The sequence below is a fragment of the Acomys russatus genome, chromosome 9 (assembly GCF_903995435.1).
Source record: "Acomys russatus chromosome 9, mAcoRus1.1, whole genome shotgun sequence".
Taxonomy (NCBI): domain Eukaryota; kingdom Metazoa; phylum Chordata; class Mammalia; order Rodentia; family Muridae; genus Acomys; species Acomys russatus.
Genome location: NC_067145.1, coordinates 34721893 through 34744375, shown reverse-complemented (window position 1 = coordinate 34744375; position 22483 = coordinate 34721893). Strand labels below are relative to the sequence as shown.

General features: G+C 45.4%; 1 protein-coding gene across 1 annotated transcript; it reads left to right on the top strand.

The window, feature by feature from the left end:
* Positions 1 to 1550: 1550 nt before the first annotated feature.
* Fbp2 (fructose-bisphosphatase 2) lies at positions 1551 to 21787 on the top strand. The gene is made up of 7 exons (XM_051151110.1): positions 1551 to 1845; positions 5167 to 5329; positions 7132 to 7224; positions 14180 to 14320; positions 18027 to 18164; positions 19348 to 19467; positions 21418 to 21787. The coding sequence occupies exons 1-7, from the start codon at positions 1676 to 1678 to the stop codon at positions 21613 to 21615; spliced, it is 1023 nt and encodes a 340-aa protein (XP_051007067.1). The 5' UTR covers positions 1551 to 1675; the 3' UTR covers positions 21616 to 21787.
* Positions 21788 to 22483: the final 696 nt, after the last annotated feature.

The following is a 22483-nucleotide window of genomic DNA, read 5'->3' as shown; positions in this document are numbered from 1 at the left end:
GCCTGGCAAACACATGGTCCAAGAGAAAAACCAAAGCAAATACGTGTACAAATTGCTCTGACTTTTCTTTCCTTTTTTTCTTTTTGTTGTTATTGTTGTTTTGTTTTGGTTTTTTGAGACAACGTTTCTCTGTGTAGTCTTGGCTATCCTGGACTTGCTTTGTTGACCAGGATAGCTTTTAACTCACAGATCTTCCTGCCTCTGCCTCCCCGAGTGCTGGGATTACAGGTATATGCCACCATGCTTGGCTGCTCTGAGTTTTCTATGACCTGTTGCTAAACAAAATTTAATGAAATAATTATCAAAGGAAGATATCCAATTGTAGGGCAATGTGCACATGCTTGGTTTTGTTGATTGATTTATTTATATAGTCTTGATATATTGGCCAGATGTGGGATTATCCTGATTCAGCTCTCCAAGTAGGTGGAGATATTTGAAATTATTTGTACATATACTTACAGTTCTAGACACACTGAAGAGCTGGAAGGATGTAGGTTTCCAAGATCTGGAGCTTGATACCAGGCCCACCACCTGATTTTTAATCCTTACAACCATGCCACCAGTTGTTACCTGAAATTTATGAAGACATCAAGGCTTTAAGAGTTTAGTAATGCTCCCAAATTATCCGCACAGTGGGTAGCCATCTTGGGACCCAGAGCCTGGTCATCACAGAAAGAACACCACTAGCTCAGTTAATTTTAGGACACTTTAAACATTTTTTTAATTTGGTTTTTCGAGTGTGTGAGTGTTCTGCCTGCATGTATGTATGTGCACCGCTTACATGCTTAGTGCACGTGGCAGTCAGAACAGGAGATTGGGTATTCTAGAACTGGAGATACAGATGGTCGTGAGCCACCGAAGGAGCCAAACCCAGACCCTGTGCAAGAGCAGCCAGTGCTCTTAACAACCGAGGCATCTCTTCAGCCCTGGTGTTTCTTTTCAAATAGAGAAATATTTTTTTAAAAATAAAAATAAAAATCCAGAGAAACTGACAAATCAACCCCAGGGCTAGACAATTCGATAGGAATGTAATAGTTATCTTCCAGAGTTGGGTACCTCCCATGGACATCCTTTTTGTCGTTGCTCTTGCTTAATGAAAATAAACCTGAAAGAAGTCCTGCTACAGTCACTCTGGGAATGCCATTAGCATGTTATGTGACCTATGCCCCAGATAAGGTACCTGCCAGTCTGCCATCTGAGAGCCACACCGTGCAAAACGAGGCCCCAGCGGCGGCTATCTGCAGAGAATCCTCTTGTGTCCAATAAGTTGATTTTGTGGGTTGTTCTTATTAGCTGGTCTTCTCTCCTCTTACCTGTGACTGAGCGTGGCTTCGTGGGATCTTCAAACAAACAAAAAAACAACAAACAAACAACCTAGGGACCTTAAGCAGAGAATGGGGCCAACCCTTCCCTGCAGCACTGTTCTATTTACAGCCTGCTTAATACACTGACTGTGGCAGCTGCCACTAGCAGGGAAGCCAGGGAAGTTCCCTTAAGGGCTTGTCCAGCTATCTGAGTCACGTGGTCTGGGGCTCTTTTCCCTTGGCCCCCCCCCCCCGCCCTGTACAAGTCAGTGGAGGTGTCTCTTCAACGTGCAAGCTGTGAGACTGCTGCCCCAGAGAGAGCAAGGATTCCTGCAAGGAGGAAAGGAGGCTTGGAGGTCTCACCTGACACAATGACAGACAGAAGCCCCTTTGAGACAGACATGCTCACCTTGACCCGCTACGTTATGGAAAAGGGGCGACAGGCCAAAGGGACTGGGGAGCTCACCCAGCTGCTCAACTCGATGCTGACTGCCATCAAAGCCATCTCCTCCGCTGTGCGGAAGGCCGGACTGGCCAATCTGTGAGTCCTGGTGAGCACGCATAGGCACAGGTGCCTAGAGCAGCAGGCCCAGGCCGGGGTGTGAGAGCCATAGGTGCTGTGCAGAAGCTGAGTCCGAAGCCAATTTGTCTTTTGTGCCCCAAGGATGCTGCATTTAAATTATTTGTATTTGCTTTGATAAAGCAGCCTTTGGCATGTTTTGCCAGGAAAGGGGGGAAAATGTGTAGCGACAAGCTGTAGAATGTGATTGTCCATTATCACTGATTATAATGGTCACACCGTAGCCTGTTGCCTCAAAACCTATATTGAATTCTCATTACTTATACTTGCATAGACAGATTCTTACCGAGACCTTTAAATGTGTTTTGATGCTCTTTTCCTGTACAAGTGTTTGGTTATCATGACCTTTGCCAGTAGGATAGGGGTAGAAACCACCAGAACACGGATTTGCTGGGGCCCTGGCCATCATGGAAGGAACCTGCTTCGGTTGTCCTTAACTTCACATGGTGCGAAGGAACCTGGGCATGCTGGGCTGGGGCAGGCAGAGCACAGGAGCTTTGCTTTGTTCTCTTTTGCAGAATGAGGCCACATTCCTGCTGGAGTTGCTGGTGGCCACGGCCAGGAGTCCAGTTTTAAGCCATAATGGAAAGAAATCACCTCCTTTGGCACTCCATTTTGATTGTAGTGCTTCCAGTGAGGGCTCTCTCGGAAGCTGAAGGGACATACATGTTTTTAGGGGTGGGGTGCGGAAACCACGAAAGAAGAACCAACAAAGAAAGAGCCCACCTATTTAAATTGTTTATTCTTAACAGTATGGTACCTTTAATCCCAAACGGTGAGAGCACAAAGCAATAAATGCAACCATACGACCATCGCAGAGCGTATTCCAAAGTGTGTAAGAACTACGGGGGGGGGGGGAGACCCAAGTTAAAGATACTTGCTGACTCTCCTCCTACACATCCCCTTAACTGTATTATTACTGTTTTTTTGTGAAAAGCGGACAAGTGCTGCCTTTAATAGCATGCTTCCAGAATGTGAGGTCCCTGTGTGTGTGACGATCACCCCCAAGTGACATTAGACATGGTCTTTGCTCTACTACAATTAGGGCAGTTTCCTGTGGGCCCTCAGGACTTTTGTCCCCTCCTCTGTACAGGCCTTTCAGCTCCACAGCCACTGTCTTGGCTCTTACGTATCTGCTATAGTCGGCTTCCCAGTGGTTCAGCATCTGACCAAGGGGTCTTAAGGGACTAGATGGTTAAGTGCTTAATTTAACTTGGGTTTTCTTACCTTGTGGTTGCAGACAATGGTTTATTCTTGCTAAGACATCTATGCTTCTGAATCGGAGAAGTACTACTGACTTTAACTCAAAGGGTTGTTGTAAGCGTTAGCCAGTTACTGTGACGACAATTCTGACAGCCAGGCCCTGTGATAAACACTCAAGAAATGCCTCTAGTTAAAATGAGTCCAAGACCATACCACGAGAAATTTAAAGGTTGGCCTATGTGGTGATTGAACAGTAGGTGGCAGCCGCAGGCCTGGAAATGGAATCAGACTAGGACCTGCTTGGCACAGAGGAAAAAAATCCTAACCCTCATGCCAAGAGCAGCCACAGCCAGGTGAGACAGAGACTGCAGGTATCCTGACTTTGTTCCATGCAGCTGTGTCCAGCCTTTTGGCATTATTACAGGACACTGTGGTTTACAGATGTGTTACAGGGCTGGATCCGTAGCTATCCTGGGATGCACGAGGCCTGTAGGCTGCAGGCTGGGCAGGATGCTGTGGTTTACAGATATGTTGGGCTGGATCTGTAGCTATCCTGGGATGCACCTGGCCTGTAGGCTGCAGGCTGGGCAGGATGCTGTGGTTTACAGATGTGTTGGGCTGGATCCGTAGCTATCCTGGGATGCACCTGGTCTGTAAGCTGCAGGCTGGACAAGTTTGCTCAGCTTTCCATTTCCCAGCAGCAGCTGCTTTAAGACCCACTATTACACATGAGGCTATGATCCTGATGCAAAAACAATCCAACTTTATTGTTCTCGTTGTTTCCTTACATACTGCTGGTTTGAAGCAAGGAGTAACAGTCTTCCAGGTCGTGCTCATCGTACCACACATCAAATTATGGATGGGGGTGAAGTGGGAAGCTTTCCGTCGGGGAGGAGAGGGAATGCGTTGCCGTAGGTTAGGATCCATCCGTGCGTCTCACCTCGAGCCACTTGTTCACAGAACCTCAGCGAGAGGAGGGCAAATGGCTTTTCTGCCATCCCTTTTCCATGGTGCGGCAAAAACATTTATTGTGCATAGACTTCTGGAGCACAGGTTGAAAGACATGGCTTTTGTCCTCAGCAAGTAGATGGTGCAGAAGGAAGCCTTGCGCAAGCGGTCAATGCACCACCATCAGGGCATCCCAGGGGTGTGCTGGTGTCTAGAAGGGACATTGGAGGGCTTGAGGGACGTAAAAGGGGTGGGTAGCAAGCATCACACTTTGGAGATGACAGGAGCAGAGATGAGGAGAGAAACCGCTACTGGGGGTCAGTCTGTGCTGGTGGAGTTGGAGCAGCCCAGGCAGAACTTGATAGTCTCACTCCTGGGGCGGGAGGTGGACACACTGAGAGGCTCATCTTAACAGGACGTTCTGATAGGCCACCATGCCTGACACTCATGTAAGGACCTGGCTCTGATTTTGGGTTAGTTGGCTCCTCTGTTGCTGTGATAAATGCCATGATCAAAAGCAACTTGGAGGAGGAAAGGGTTTACTTTATCTTACAGTATGCAGCCTGCCATCAATGGACGTCAGAGCAGACGCTCAAGGCAGGAACCTGGACACAGGAACTGAGCCAGAGGCCATAGAGGAATGCTGCTCCCTGACTTGCTCTCAATGGCTTGCTCAGCCTGCTTCCTTATATAACCCAGGAATGACTCTACCCACAGTTGTCTGAGCCCTCCCACATTTGTCATTAATAAAGAAAATGGATGTTTCCACTGGCCAGTGTCATGATGGTGATTCCTCAATCAGGTTCTCCCTTCCTAGGTGACATTAGTATGCTTCAAGTGGACAAATTTAAAGCCACACATAGTGAGATGGGCCTGAGGCTGTTGGGGACAGCCTGAGGGATTGAGAAGTGAGAAAGAGGTCACTATATTTACTGACTCCAAAGCACAGGGTTCTGTAGAGATGCTTGAAGTTAAAGCTCGGTGTTCCAGTGTACACAAACTATGGCCCTCCTTTCTCCGGCATCCTTAGGTGTCGAGATGTGTCTGATCTTAGGGCTTCTCCCATCTTCTCTAGCTGCAGGTGCTGCAATTGAGACTTCATCAGTGACTTGATCCACCCTGTCTTCTTAGGTATGGAATTGCGGGAAGTGTGAATGTGACAGGAGATGAGGTAAAGAAACTGGACGTGCTATCCAATTCCCTGGTCATCAACATGCTCCAGTCCTCCTACAGCACCTGTGTCCTAGTCTCTGAAGAGAATAAAGAGGCGGTGATCACAGCCAAGGAGAGAAGGGTGAGTCTAGGGAGGGCTGCAGTGCTCCACATCACCAGTAGGTGGTGCTATGGGACGAGAGAATGGTTATCTTGCGTAGTCTTTTTGTGGGATTTTCCTGTATTTGGGGACACTTTGTGTGTGTGTGTGTGTGTGTGTGTGTGTGTGTGTGTGTGTGTGTGTGTGTGTGTGTGTGTGTGTGTTTAAGAAACAAAGGGTTTCTCAGTCCTTTAGCTGGAAATCTTATGTGGGCTCACGTCCTTTGGGGTATATATCACCTAGTGCACTACTAAACATGCCTTGGCATCATTTTGAGCTTGGACATGCAGAGTCCAGAGAAAAGGAGGGTTTCTTTGGGGGAAGTCTTTTTGACAAGAGCTGTACAACGCACTCTCTGGCTCAGCTCCTCATGATTTTTTAATCAATGTCCCGAAGAGGGCTTCGATTCCTTGCATGGGGTGGGTCTTCCCAAATAGGTTAGCCTGACAAATAGACTAATCGAGAGAACAATCTGTGACAACCCTGTGCCCTTGGCAGAGTTTGCTAGTCCACGGGGAAGGTTTACAGTCACCAAACTCACAGTGATTTATTAAAGGATAGCATTTTCTGGTAGCCAAAACCTCAGCCAACGTTCAGTGGCAATGCTGTTCTGGTTAGTTCGCCACAAACTAGAGTCTCCCGGGAAGAAGGAGTCACAATTGAGGAACTAACCCCGTCAGATTGTCCTGTGAGCAGCTCCGTGGACATTTTCTTAATTATGATTGACGTGAGAGCGCCCAGCCTATGGTGGGCTGTGCCATCTCCGGGAAGGTGGTCCTGGATTGTATAATGAAGCAGACTGAGAGAGCCGTGCAGACTGTGAGCCAGTAAGCAGCATCCCTCCCTGTCTCTGCTTCGGTTCCTGCCTTGGGCTCCTGCCTGGGATTTCCTTGGTAATGGATTGTGACCTTGGAGGTGTTAGTTAAAATAAACTCCCCTCAGAGCTTGTTTGACCAGAGTGCTTTATCACAGCAATAGAGAAGCAAAAAACAAAAACAACAACCCCCTCCCACAAAACAAAACAAACAAACGAAAACAAAAACCCAAAACCAAAGAAACAAATGAAACCAAAATACAACAACAACAAAACCGAAGCACTGTGCAGTGTGCTGAGCTACTGGTCCTTGTTGCATGCGTTGGGAGTTAGGGATGGGGGCGATTTCTTTGTAAATGGCAGAAGGACTGAAAAGATGGGGCAATGCCAAATCTATTAAGCCTTTCACACTTGTTTGACACAAACCACTATCACATCTGTTATTTTAAGCTTTGATCTTCAACTAGAGAGGCTCTCCCCCATCTCCCCCTTCATCTGTCATTCTCTTGAATGTATTCTAACCCGTTCTGTGCCAGGACACTTGAAGATCTCCCTGCCTAGCGTTCTTCTGCCTAATTCTCTGCGGACCCTACTTTTCTAAATCCCAGCCAGGTCTATCACCAGATGTTAGCTTTGCCTGCTTCCTATCCACTCACCTGCTCATCTCTACAGCCCTTGCCACACCATATGTGTGCATTTGCCTGTATTGCGTGTCTGGGTTTGAATGTCAGTCCCACCACCTGAGCCTTGAAGCAAGTGATCCCTAGTATATTTTCCAGCATATCCCAGACTCATAACACTTACCCGTTGAGCTATGTCCATAGCAATGGCTTTCAGTGAGTGCAGAAATGAAAGGCCCATGGGTCCAAACCTCTTGTTATTGCAGACGTCAGTCACATGTAGCTCTGGCATAGAACAGTTGTGCAATCGGTAGGTGTGCTGACTGGGTGTTTGTGTCTCTATGATTTAGGGGAAGTATGTGGTTTGCTTTGACCCACTGGATGGATCTTCAAACATTGACTGCCTGGCCTCCATTGGAACCATATTCGCTATCTACAGAAAGGTGAGTAGATAGGCTGCCATATTTCCCGAGGCCTATCTTTTCCATTCATTAGACAAAGCACTATAGGCCGAGACACCTCTCCCTCCCCCTGCCTTGGGCTCTTCACTGGGAACCTCCGTCAACCTTCTTCCTGGCATCCCCTGAGAGAACAAAACGGCAGGACTCCCACGGGACCTTGTTCTGGTTGTCCGGATGGAACACAGACATGAGGTACTGAGCAGGCTGAATATTCTTCATCCAACATGCTGAGGACCCGAAGTACTGTGATTTCAAATCTTGAAATGTTTGCAGATACATAATGAGTTGTCTTGGGGGCTGAGCACGTAGCTCATTTGTGTTTCTTATACATCACTTCCATGTAACTTTCCACAATATAAGTTTTAGTGCGCCTGCAATGTGACTCTAGGCTGCAACGGAAGGCCAGGTGTAGAATTCATCATGCATGGCTTCATATTAGTACTTAAAAATTTCAGACATTAGGGGTTTTATTTATCTTTTTTTAAGTAGGCTCTTGCTAGGTAGTTCTAGCTGGCATTGAACTTGCAACATTCCTGCTTTATGTCCTGGGTGCTAGGGTTGCAGGCATAGCAACAGGAGGGTTACTCGGCCCTAAGGCTGATCCTAGGCTGTAAGCACACACACGCTCTGCTTCCTAGTGAGACTCAATGCTTACTGTTAGTTTTCTGTTGCTGCTGTGTCACTTATCACCCTCTTGGAAGCCTAATCACCTGTTGATTATCTGTTCATTAGGTCAGAGAAGGCTGGGAACACCTGTTGATTATCTGTTCACTAAATCAGGGAAGGCTTGGCAGTTTTAGCGCTGTGGGCCCATAAACCGGCCAATCTGATCTCTTTAATGCCTAGAAGCTGGGGTGAAGAGTGGATAGAATTTGCTTCTGGGTGAGCTTAGGTTGATGGTGGAATTCAATTCCATTCTGTAGTAGGCTGCAGATATTTCTCTGTTTGCTACAAGCCCTTATAAGCTTCTAGAAGCTGCCTGAACTTGTTGGCCTGTGACTTCTGTTTCGAACGTCACAAAGGTCCCATGGCTTTCTCTCAGACTTTCTAAGATATCCGTTCCTTGCTATTGCCCCACTCTCCCCGACTCTAACCACCGAAAACTAAATGAGTTCAGGTTTTCATTTGATTAGACTGGACTAATATTATCAGGACCACTGAGGGCCCCATCTCCCTGTTGTAAATCTATAACCCTAGGCAAAATTCATTTTGTTCAGTAATGCAAGATTCTAGGACTTAATGTAACCTCGGGGCCATTCTGTCTACCCTACAAGCTTAACAACAGAGGAAATCTTGATGGTTGGCCTGTGACCATCCAGCATGACCATAAATTCTTTTTTTTTTTCCTTTTTTTTTTTTTTTTTAATTTATTCTTGTTACATCTCAATGTTTATCCCATCCCTTGTATCCTCCCATTCCTTCCCCCCATTTTCCCATTATTCCCCTCCCCTATGACTGTTCCTGAGGGGGATTACCTCTCCCTATATATTCTCATAGGGTATCAAGTCTCTTCTTGGCTACCTGCTGTCCTTCCTCTGAGTGCCACCAGGTCTCCCCCTCCAGGGGACATGGTCAAATGTGAGGCACCATAGTACGTGAGAAAGTCATATCACACTCTCCACTCAACTGTGGAGAATATTCTGACCGTTGGCTAGATCTGGGAAGGGGTTTAAAGTTTACCTCCTGTATTGTCCTTGGCTGGTGCCTTAGTTTGAGCGGGACCCCTGGGCCCAAATCTGCCTATCATAATGTTCTACTTGTAGGTTTCTAGGACCCTCTGTATCCTTTTATTTTGCTGTTCTCCCATGCGTCTCTCATTTAGAGTCCCAATAGGATGCCTTCCCCTCTGTCCCAGTTTCCTGGTAAGTGAAGGCTTTCGTGGGACATACCCCTTGGGCTAGTATGCAGATATAAGTGAGTATATACCATTTGATTCTTTCTGCTTCTGGGTTAACTCACTCATTATGATCATTTCTAGCTCAATACATTTATCCACAAATTTCGGGAATTCCTTGTTTTTAATAGCTGAGTAGTATTCCATAGCGTATATGTACCACAGTTTCTTTATCCACTCTTCTACTGAGGGACACTTAGGCTGTTTCCATGTTCTGGCTATTATGAATAAGGCTGCTATGAACATGGTTGAGTAAATTTTCTTGTTGTGTGCTGGAGCATCTTCTGGGCATATTCCAAGGAGTGGAATAGCTGGGTCTTGAGGAAGCCCTATTCCCATTTTTCTGAGATAGCACCAGATAGATTTCCAAAGTGGCTGTACTAGTTTGCATTCCCACCAGCAATGAAGGAGTGTTGCTCTCTCCCCACATCCTTGCCAGCATGTGGTGTCGCTTGAGTTTTTGATCTTAGCTATTCTGATGGGTGTAAGATGGAATCTCAGAGTTGTTTTGATTTGCATTTCCCTGATGACTAAGGAGGTTGAGCATTTCTTTAAGTGTTTCTCAGCCATTTGATACTCCTCTGTTGAGAATTCTCTGTTTAGTTCCAAGCCCCATTTCTCAATTGGGTTATTTGGTTTGGTGGTGTTTAATTTCTTGAGTTCTTTATATATTTTGGATATTAGACCTTTGTCAGATGTAGGGTTGGTGAAGATTTTTTCCCAGTCTGTAGGCTGTCGCTTTGTTCTCTTGACAGTGTCTCCTGCCTTACAGAAGCTTCTCAGCCTCATGAGGTCCCATTTATTAATGGTTGACATTAAGGCCTGGGCCGTTGGTGTTCTGTTCAGGAAGTTGTCTCCTGTGCCAATATGTTCCAGGCTCTTTCCCCCTTTTTCCTCTAAGTGGCTTAGTGTCTCTGGTTTTATGTTGAGGTCTTTAATCCACTTGGATTTGAGTTTTGTGCAAGGTGACAAATATGGGTCCAGTTGCATTTTTTTACACATAGACCTCCAGTTGGACCAGCACCATTTGTTGAAGATGCTATCCTTTTTCCATTGAATGGATTTGGCTTCTTTGTCAAAAATCAAGTGACCATATGTGTGTGGATTCATATCTGGGTCTTCGATTCGATTCCACTGATCAACCAGCCTGTTGCTGTGCCAGTACCATGCTGTTTTAATTACTATTGCTTTATAGTACAGTTTGAAATCAGGTATGGAGATTCTTCCGGAGCACCTTTTATTGTACAAGATTGTTTTAGCTATTCTGGGTTTTTTGTTTTTCCATATGAAGTTCAGAATTGAACTTTCAATGTCTTTAAAAAATTGTGTAGGTATTTTGATAGGGATTGCATTGAATCTGTAGATTGCTTTTGGTAGGATGGCCATTTTTACTATGTTAATTCTCCCGATCCATGAGCAAATGACCATAAATTCTACACCACTTTTCATAGTTCGGACATCATTTGTCTGTACTCATGTATGGACTTTTCCACATGTGCCTTGCTGGTGCTCCTTCTAAATCACACACTTGCAAAGGAGCAGGAGACGACTGCACAGGACAAGAACAGGGCAAGTGACACTGAGGTTACAGGATGCTGAGACGAAGAAGCATTTGCTTCTTAGAAGCAAAAAAAAGAAGAAGGAAAGTATAAGACACAATTTGGAGAGAGGGACCCACTTGTATATTTACATGGATTTCCACGTTGTTTTCTTGGACAGGAATCATCTCTGCACCCACTTCTGGTGCTGTTCTATTACTGTGTCAAAACACTGCCCAAAAGCAAGTTGGGAGAAAAGGCTTCACTTCACCTTACATTGTACAGTGCATCATCAGGGAAAGATAAGATAGGAGGAACTCAAGGCAGGAGGCTGGAGATAGGAAATGAACCCGCGTTTACAGTCACGAGGTCCAGGGGTGGCTGAAGTGGAAGAGCAGCGTCGTCGAGAAAGAGGGTCCAAAGGCTTTTGTTTTAGGCTTATCGGGGCTAGGAGATGCTTGCATCTAGTGTTTCTCTTTGTGCTTTAACTCTCAAGCTTTCTGGATATTTGGGGGCTTGGGTCTGCTGGTCTCAGTGAGACTTTTTGAACTTTCTTAAGTCTTAACTGTCAGGCTGATGGCTGTGCATGCTGTACTTTAACTCTTAATCTTTCAGGCTGGTAGCCTTGCTATTTGGAGCTGCTGGTTGTGGTGAGAAGAAAGGAAGAAGAGAGGGGCAGGGGAAGAAAGCCATACATTCACACAAACATAGGGAGCTCCCACAAATTATTCATAAAAGCATATATAGACAATCAGACAGATGGGCATAGTTTTAGATGAAGCAGGGAACTTCAACAAACACATTCTAATAGGTTTCACACACACACACACACACACACACACACACACACACACACACACACACGGAATCATGGACAGTCAGACAGACAGACACATTTTTGAATTAACTTTTTTATTTTTCCCCAAGACAGGGTTTCTCTGTGTAGCCTTGGCTGTTCTGGACTCACTTTGTAGACCAAGCTGGCCTTGAACTCACAGCGATCTGCCTGCCTCTGCCTCCCGAGTGCTGGGATTAAAGGCGTGTGCCACCACTGCCCGGCTACATTTTTGGATAAAGCAGATGGCTTCAACATTTAATTCTGTCTTGTGTTTTTATAACATCTATGAAAAACTTACCTCATTCAAAAATAGATGCAATCATTACAAAAAAAGGGAACTGCAGTAAGACTATTGGTTCTAAGTTCTTTCCTTAGAACTGTATCTAGCCAGATACTTTTGTTTATTATAAGTTTAAAGCAGTGGTTTTAGCTATATGCTCATTATGCATTAAAAGCAGAAGTTTTTATCTTTTTCTTATTTCAAATGAACATTATGTGTTCAAAACAAGAGTTTAAGTGCAGATCTCTGTCTTGTATTGTGTAGACAACCATTGCTTCTGTTTCTATATTGATAGGGTCTTTCTTATCATAGTGTACACCTGGACCTTATCCTTTGGCTAAACCTAGAATGAATGTATTTCCTTGCTTATTAGTTTGTTTCAATCTTGTTTTTCTTCTTGGTGTAATTCACATGGAGGTTCATAGAGCTCCTAACAGTTTTGCTATATTACAGGAGGGTTAAAGTTATTTGAGTCAGTTAGAAACCATTGTCAGGAATTATAAAATCATCTGTAGAAAATCTGCCCAACAGAGATAGTAGCATCTATGGAGGAATATTATTGTGTGACAGCCAGTGAGAGTCTATGCCATGCCAGATAGATAAGATAATCATAGAAAGGCAGCACAGCAACAATAAGCGGTCCTGAGGCAAAATCCTTGGGGCTTGCCTAAACGAAGGACACACCCATTCATCAGCAGTGCAAAAAAATGAGTGGGCTGTCGCCAGGAAATTTACTTGCTTGCTTCTGCCAATCCAGCATGCAATTGCTCCCAGCACAAAGGTATAGTATTATCATTCATGGCATATAACCAACAATCATGTTGGAATTTACATGGACTTGGACACAGAGATTTTGCCTTAAATTTTAAATAAAGCACAGACATTGATGGCCAGTCCAAATAACCCTGGGTTATATAATTTCTCTGGTTATATGTCTAAAGAAAATGCAGACTTCAAACACATTGACGAAGGTTTGCTAGGGCATCATAGAAGACATGTTTGGTTGTACCATCAGGTATCTGGAACACTATAAAGTCAGAATCCTGGGCCTGGGCCACAGGCAGTAGGTAAAGTGTGTTAAGTGTACCCCACGGACCCATAAAAATGTCTGGTGTCAGGGGATACACTTAGATCCTAGTGCTGGTGCAGTGGGGGCAGGCAGATGCCTAAGACTTGCTGGACAATCAGTGTGGCCTAACTGGTGAGCTCTGGGTCATTGAGAGACTGTGTCTTAAGTGTTCATGAGGTGCTCATGAGGATAATCCTGAAGTGGTCCTCTTACAAACACACACACACACACATACAGAGAGAGAGAGAGAGAGAGAGAGAGAGAGAGACAGAGAGACAGAGAGACAGAGAGAGACAGAGAGAGAGACACACACACACATTTCCCAGTCATGCACACGCATACATGTATTAAATGCTGAGAGAGAAATACTTATGGCTTCTACATTTATATTAATTAGAATGTTTCAGCTCTGCACGATGTGGTATGAGCACTTCAATTACTGAAGCCCCAGACTCTCTATTTGCAATGTGGAGACACCAGTGTTGTCTCCCTTGTAGGGCTGCGGAGAGATCATTGTAGTGGGCTGGGAACACCGCTTGTGGCACTTCAGAGGAGTGTGGCCAGAGCATCTTACAGTGAGTGCCCTTGACAGGATGCAAGGACAGATACTCTCAGAGAGACACAAGAACAGTCTTTGCTCTGCATCTCAGTCTGAGCTCTTCGCAGTCAGCAGCTCACCGCCTCTGCAGGCAATTTCTGCAGCCCCATTTTTGTCCACTGTGCAGCGTCCCAACCACTTGGGATGAAGAAAATTTCAAAACATATAGTTTAATTATGAGGTGGCTATGTTAACATTTCATCATGGTGACCAAATTCCTAATAGAACACTTCATGGGCAGGAAGGCTTTGGCTTGGCTCCGGGTTTCAGAGGGCTTGGTCCATGGTTGCCTGACCCCATGCACGTGGACACACATCAACATGGTGGAAGTGTATTCTGGAGGAGATTCTCCATCTAACGGAAGGCAGGAACAGAAAGAGACATAGAGAGGGGCAAGATAGATCCATCAAGATAACCCCAGTGCATGCCTTCCTCTGTGCCTCTCTTCTGAAAATGCTTCTAATGAAAATGTAGACTGTGAACACATTAAGCAGTTGCATGGGCTGAGGCCCAAGCCTTTACTTAACACATGAGCCTTTGGGGCTAAGGACACTTCATACCTAAATCATATGGGTGTGTGGAGATAGAAGAGGGAAAAAAAAAATCTCAATTTCTCTTTTGAGGACAAGAGGTAAGATGGTTACTAGCTCCGATTTATGAGAGCAACTGCAATCAGGTGAAGCAGGTTAAGGGCTCCAGGCTTCGTTTTTTCCCCCACAGACCACAGAGGATGAGCCTTCTGAGAAGGATGCCCTGCAGCCTGGCCGCAATATTGTGGCTGCAGGCTACGCACTCTATGGCAGCGCGACCCTGGTGGCCCTTTCTACAGGGCAAGGAGTGGACCTCTTTATGCTGGATCCGGTAGGTGCTGTACACGCTTGTCTTTGGGGACTCCGTGCATTTCCGGGTTTGAGTCCTTGTTGCTATGTTAACATTTCATCATGGTGACCAAATTCCTAATAGAACACTTCACGGGCAGGAAGGCTTTGCCTTGGCTCTAGGTTTCAGAGGGCTCGATCCGTGGTTGCCTGACCCCATGCACTTGGACACACATCATCATGTTGAGTTCTTGTTGCCTAGGATAATTTTCTGTCATTTTGGACAATTGTTTTTTGAAGTTAGAGAATTCTATCATGAAAAATATGAAGGGCCTCATGCAATGTTTTGTATAAGTAAATTTATTTTAACGGACACATAAAAGTATAAGATTGCTCATATCCAGTGGGTCCTGTGTAATGTCCCAGATGTTTAAATCATGTTACATATAATCTCTTCAGCATTTATTATGCCTTTTGTGGAAATATTCAGCCTCCCTTTGCTTAGTTTCTGGAGAAGAGTTTGTTCTCCAGAAATGTATTCACCCCGTGCTCTTATTAGGCCATCGAGAGGGGACAACCCCAGACCACTTTCCAGATAAGACCACAGATCTTTAGAGGAACCCCATTCCTAAGCTTCTGGGAGATGATGGGGTCTGTGCCCTGGCTGCCCAGTCCACTTCTGTGACGACCAAACACTTGAAGTATGGCCAGTATGCATGGGAAAAGGGAGTTCTACATTATTTATAGTACTAATTAAAATAGTCCCACATGACTAGTGGCTTCCCTTGTGGGTAGCGAGGACCTGGTGAGTTTTTCCCAGTGTGCAGGACACAGTGGGGCTAGTGATGGTGGAAAATGGCCCCGGCCAGTACTGTGTACTTCTCCACACCAGTCATGATGACAGAGTGCTCAGCAGGAGGAAGAAAAGAGGCGTGGTCTCTGGACGGATGAAAACTGTGTCAGCGTAGTCCTGACCAAAGGAGGAAAAGGCTGGGTAAAGGCAGACTTTTGAAAGAAGGGCTAAGCTTTTATGGGGTGTGCAGATTGAAACAGAGAACATTTAAAAGGATTTCCAAATTATAGAATTTCTCCTTTAAATGCCGGGAGATTCACAAGCTGCTTTGTTGAAGATGCTGCGCTCTCATAAAAATCCCACAATATGACCAACGACTTCTTCAGGTACTCCAGTGTCCACTTGAATGGGAAACAGCATTTCACTTTAATTCAGGTTTGCAAGCATTTACTGAACACCTTCAATACTCCAGAGCGTCGTTCTAGACAGCTGTGGCCAAGGCTTTCAGAATCAACCGCGCTGTATGGTATGGACACCCAGGGACTTTTCAGATATGAATGCGCTACATAATGCAGCTTCCCTCCTGAATCAGTTTGTTAACATTTTGCCTTCTCTTTATTTTTGAAGAAAGAAAGAAAATCTTGAGAAATTCTGTGGCTCAAAAACATGAAGTTTAGGTAAAATACTCTTGAAAATTGTTCTAAAATTCCAGCCAACAGCTAGACAGCACCAGTTAAAGTAGAAGGGAGGCCCCCATTCTAAGCAATTTCTATCTGCTCATGTCAAAGTAGCCCTTTGAGGAACCCTCCAGAATTCTTGTTTGTTCCAGTTTTCTGACTAGGCAGGCAAGGCAAAGTGAGTGATTGATGGTAAAGACCTTGTTCAGGTTACGATGGTGACTGGCTGAATTCTGACCAACCTGCCCTTGACTGCAAGGCAGCTACCTTCTATAAAAGTCTGAAAAGGTTCTGGAGGCCACAGGACACACAGGGCCAACTCCAAGATGCATAGGCCTAAGTCTTTTGCTCTCTAAAGCCATGGCAGCCTGAACAGAGGTCAGTGTGAGGTCAGCATGAGATACAGACCACAGCACAATCTGCCTGAATGCTCACCAACTAAACTTTCAATTGAGGGAACGAATCCCGACCTCAAGACATTTATTTGTAAGTGGGAAATAAACCTGCACAGCTGTGCACACACATGAATACATCCTTACACCAACACACAGGTGTGCATATATATGAACACTCCTGTACACAAGTTCACAAACATACACACCTGCATACACATATACATGCACATACACAAACACAGTTGCATACATATGCACAGAAGTGCTCACATAGGTATGAACATACACACAGGTGTGTACACACACAGGAACAGACACATATGTGTACACACAAACATACTTACACTTGAATACACAGGTGTGCACACACATGAACAACCCTCACACACAAACACACAAACTCATGAACACACATACAAACACATCAACACACAGGTATGCATACACACGAATACCCCTTACACATACATGAACACATACACAAATAAAGGAGTTGAACTAAACATCAGGCTTTCACAAAATAAAGATGCCCACAGTGACTGGTTGATGTCAGCATCCGAAGACTACCAGGGACACACTTAACTTACAGTAAGAAGAAGTTGGCTTTCTTTGACAAGGGGGAAGAATTGTGAAACGAGTAGGAGGCATGTTACAGCCCTTGGAGGTTCTCACGGGGACTGGAGGAGGGAGAGGGAAGTTCTGGATGCGATGCTGTCAAGATGTGGGTGAACCTCAGGACTGGGAGTCTTCACCCAGCATCTTGCAGGCAGGGAAGTTAAGGAGCACATAGATTCACTGGGAAGGAAGCAGGCTTCACTCCTCTTTGGCAGGAGAGAAGAGAGGGTAGAGAGTTCTGCAGTTTCTGAATTTCCTGGTCTCTTTCCTATTTCACACATGGTTGGCATAGCCTCGTCTATGTGTTTAGAGGGTGAAGCTGATACCCCTTGGGTAGCTTCTAGCCTGGCCGACAGCTAGGAGGAGCCCTCACCTCGGTTCTTCACTTCCAGCAGGCCCTGCAGTAGACAGTGATGTTTAAGGCAATAGCTGCCTTATCAGTCCTTAGGGAGGAGCTAAGCCGAACTGGGTGGAGAGCCGCTTGAGGGATGCTCCCCAGGGACTGCAGGGCACTGGCCACAATTGTATTAACAACTATGAGGATTCTTTTGGTTTTTGCCACTTAGCTCCTTCTGTGGGGTGAACCCAGTAATGGATTGAAGGCATTTCTTCTTTTCTCCAGATAGAAGTGGACAGGAAACCAGTACATAGTAATGACTTTCAAGACAGAATCATTAACATAAAATAACTGAACAACAAACTGATGGTAAATGCTGTATCTCTCTCTTCTATCAGTGTAGCGTCTTTCTCTCATTGTTGGTGCCCTGAAGACCTAAACCTTAACCTGGGGAAGAGACCTTGGGGGTTAGTTCAGCAAGGTTGCTTAGAAATGACATTGAAAATACTGAGGTAAAGGAAAAAGATCTTGGCCTCTTTCCTGTGGTTTATTTTATTCTTTATATTTATTTATTTATTTTTGGTTTTTCGAGAGGTCTCTCTGTGTAGCCTTGGCTGTCTTGGACTTGCTTTGTAGACCACCCTGGCCTCGAACTCACAGCAATCCGCCTGCCTCTGCTTCCCAAGTGCTGGGATTAAAGGTGTGTGCCACCACACCTGGCTTATTTTATTCTTTATTCAATTTCTGCTTAGGTCCCCTGTGAAGATGGCATTTCATTTTATTCTGCCTATCATCACAACATGGCAGGTCCCAGATGACTCCAGGGAAGCCCTGGGCTACTGTCTTCTGACACCCCCTGACTGTTGCGTGCTGTGCTCCTGACCTCTGCCTCTTGGCATGGCTCATCGTCCTGAAGTCTCTTATCTCTCTAGGCTCTTGGAGAGTTTGTGCTGGTGGAAAAAGATATCCGGATTAAGAAGAGAGGGAAGATTTTTAGCCTCAACGAGGGCTATGCCAAGTATTTTGATGCTGCTACCACTCAGTATGTACAGAAAAAGAAATTCCCTGAGGTGAGTGAAGACAGCCTGGGCAAGCAGCAGGGAGAAGGCTGTCTCAGTGGTGTGCCCGTGTGACTGAATCCTTTATTTCTTTAAAGGGGTTGATGCCACTGCTTACAACTCTGGTCTGCATGAGTTTGGTGGACTCTGCTCTTCTTCATAAATGGTCAATCTTCTTTGTACCTGAAATTTACATATTAAGATGAACAGTGCCCAATTCAGTCCTTCTAGAAATTTTTCAGACGCCACATTTTCAGAATTCGAAACTTCGGCCAGAACCACTCTCAGGTCATCTGTTTGCTAAGATGTAATCTATAGACTCTTAGTACCTGGCTACTTCTGCTTAAAGATGGCATATGATCACATCTGAGAGTCCAGTTTGCAGGCTGTCATACCAGGGTCTTGCGGTTAACTGTGGGCAATCCTGTGTTATCATTATTGTTGGTGATGCTGGGGGCACCAACTCAGGTCCCTGCATATAGTCTGCAAAAGCACTGAAGGGCTGAGCTACACTCCCATGTCTCCTCACCTCTCTTTGTTTTCAAAGGTGTGTGTGTGTGTGTGTGTGTGTGTGTGTGTGTGTGTGTGTGTGTGTGTGTGTGTGTGTTTAGGCCAGGAGATACCTGGGACATGGTTCCTTGGGCAAGACACCTGTCTTTCACCAGTCTGGAGCTTGCCAAGGAAACTAGGCTGGCTGGCCAGTGAGCCCTAGGAATCTATCCATCTTTACCTCTCTGACACAAATGTGTAACCCCATGCCCTACTTTTATGTGGATTTGGGGCATTAAATTTCTGTGTACAAACACTTAACCAATTTAGCTATCTTCCCTGCCTCCACATAGTCTTTAGTTTTTAAAAAAGTAATTCTTGAAAACTATTATTTTTATTTTATGTTTATGGGTGCTTTGTCTGCATGTGTGTCTGTGTACCACTTGCATACTTTGTGCCAATGAAAGACAAAGGGCATTGGATCTTCTGGAACCAGAGTTGTAGATAGTTGTGAGCTGCTATCTGAGTGCTAAGAATGGAACCCAGATCCTCTGAAAGAGCAGCCAGATGGCTCTTAACCATTGATCCATCTCTCCAGCCCCAGGAGTATAGAGGCCCTGTTGATTTGGCTGCTAACCCTGTACTGGTTGGTACAGGCTAGCTGCTAAGCCTGGTGGTTCTGGTCTCTTCCCTTTTTGTCCCTTAGGATGGCAGTGCACCTTACGGGGCCAGGTATGTGGGTTCCATGGTGGCTGATGTGCATCGCACCCTTGTCTATGGAGGAATCTTCATGTACCCAGCCAACCAGAAGAGTCCTAAGGGCAAGGTAACTTCCTGGGTCCACTTAGCTAATGGGGTCCCTCCACTCCAGATAAGCTGTATAGCTACTGAGCTGCTTCTAGGCGTGTGTGTCCTTCAGAGCACAGAGGAACAGAGGTAAGGTCAGCTTCTTTTAGTGAGTTTCGAAGCTGTGGTAGGTTTGAGGAAGCAAAGGCTGATGTGCTTATGATGGGCAAGTCTCACAGGCCCTCTCCTCCTCTGGTCTCATGCCCGTTGTTTGCAGCAGTCACATGCTCATCTCTCACGTTCTCTAGAGTCACAGGATCATATCTCTGTCACTTTTGTAGGCTGTCTGATCTTTATCTGTACTAAATGACCTGGGACCATTGACCCCAGGGAATCAATCCACTTCCCAGAAAAAAATATTTTGTAAACATGGTCTTTCCACCTGTTTCTGGAGGGTTTGTGTGTGACCTGAGCTCCACACAAAAATTCAGAATAAAACCTTCTATTCAAGAGCCCCTTCTTTGTCTCTAGAAAGATAGCTTCCAGAAGAGCTTTATGAGACAATACTGAAAACAACCACTGTCAAGTGGGAACCTTGTGATCCAAATTCTTCTATCATGAGAGAAGTCACCTACAGAAATGTCTCTGAATTTTGGCCAGCCACAGAAGGCACAGGTGGATTTTCATGCCAACAGAAGCCATCCATTGTGTGCCATCTAGGTTGACTGAATGAAGATTGTCACACCCAGTTTTATGTATCAGGCTTTGAATGTGTTTAGCTCACATTTACTGACCTACTGACCTCATGACTATGGAGACGTCTGCAATCAAGTGAGACTGGGCAAAATATGTAAAGCTCGTGAATAAACTCACACTTGCTACCTGCTGAATTCTAGCAGGTGGAACACAGATAAGTTTATTAGAACGACTGTAAATGAGCCCCCCAAAATATCCGCATATAATTACATAAATGTGTTCGAAACACAGGCAGTCCCATGTAGAGATGTGCTCACTGCATCGTGACCACTATCCAGATGGAAGATACTGATCTCCATGGCTTAGCTGTGACCACATCATTGTGTGCACGAGTGTGTATATGTGCACACACATATTCTTGTCTTGTATACTTGACTCCTGTAGCTGTGGTAGCTCTCAGATGTTCCCCCTCCACAAAAGAAGAGCACATGGCTTGAAGGCCAATAAAGGCCAGTTGTGTACAGCAAAGGTATCTGAGGTCCTCACCCCCAAAAGTGGATTATGCAGTAATGTTGAGCTTTTAAGATGTATCTGAATTGACAAATTGGTTACAGTCTGACTTACAGCCCAACATCCAAATGCTCCCTGTCCTCAAGATCTCAAGATAGAGAAAGGGAGGAGGAAAAGGGCAAACCCTAGAAGCACCCAAGGTAAAAATCTGGCTGGCTGAACTGTCAGGACACAGTAGCTGCCAATGTCCTCCTGGGGATGACCAGGGACAAGATTACCTGCCAAGTGTGGCCCCATGTGTGAGGTCTTCTGTCAGGTGACCGATACTGTGAGGGTCTCTGGTGATGGTGTCTTAAGTCTTCGTCTGACACGTTGGTCATTTCCTTTGGGGTTTGAACCTGTTGTGTCTTCGGTGTCTCTGGCTCTTTGGCCTAGACTGAAGACATTTTGTTCACACCCTCCAGGCAGCAGTAATAATAATAATAATAATAATAATAATAATAATAATAATAATAATAATAATAATAATAAAAGCCAGAAAACAAATAAATGGAATACCAGGCAGGTCACGTGCTTTGGTTTCACCTGGTTAGGGGTGTCTCCTGAGAGGTTACCAGCCCACAGCACCCAGAGGTGGGTACTAGCTTTAGGCTCCGGAAGGTGGATGGTTCAGGGAGTTGACACCAACAGCGCAGTAGTTCACACTGCTTTCAGTATTTAGGGTGTGTTCCTTGGGCTGTCTGGCCACTTGAGAAATGTACACACCTGTTCCTGTTTTCTGCAGCTCCGGCTCCTCTATGAATGCAACCCTGTGGCCTACATTATTGAGCAGGCAGGAGGCATGGCGACCACAGGCACCCAGCCTGTACTGGATGTGAAGCCAGAGAGCATTCACCAGCGAGTTCCCCTCATTCTGGGGTCCCCAGAAGATGTACAAGATTATCTCACATGTGTGCAGAGAAACCAAGCAGGCAGGGAGTGAGCCTGAGCTCACAGGCCCACTTCCCTTTGCCTTGTATGTTATTTTACGAAGGACTAGGTGGACGACCAATGGAGATGGCAGGAAAGGCAAACACGCCAAGCTTGCCAGGTCACTTTCCAAATAGCACTCTACCACTAAGGGCGGGTTTAGAAGCCAGAGGTAAAGATATGGTCAAGGGCTAAAATAAAAACACAAATGTGAAAAGAACCTTTTTTCATTGGTCTTCTGTCATGAACAACAACATTAAGTGGGCAAAAATGGGACTGTGACTCTCCGTCCACTAGCTCACAGACAGCAGCTGTCCATCCCCCCAGGTAAAAGTCACTTGATGAGATAAGGCATCTATGGAGTTTTAACTTAGGGTCTTCCTCTGCCACAGACATAGTGCATGCACGGACATACGCATGTGCTGCTTGTCTGGGGTGGGTTAGGGTTAGGAATCTCATGCTGTTAAACACCGAGTTCCTCCCTGAGCCCTCTTCAGTCTGTGAGCTGAAGGACAAGCAACCTCATAGAAAGTGTGGTCACCTTCCGGCAAAGTCAGATAAAACATGGAGCTCGTAATTCAATTGGATGCTTACAGTTTTTCATTTCTTCATGTTTACTTTTTGGGAGATACTTTAAGAGACCCTAGAGCAGTGGTTCTCAGCCTCCGTCATGCTGTGACTCTTTCATACGGCTCCTTATGTCGCGGTGACCCCTCAGCCATGGAATTATGTATTGTTATTTTGGAGCTGTAATGATGTTACTGTTCTGAATTGTAATGCAAATATCTGACATGCAGGATGTCTGACACGTGACTCCTGGGAGAGGGCTGTATCCCACAGGCTGAAAGCCATTGCTCTAGAGTCTAACAAAAATGAACTAG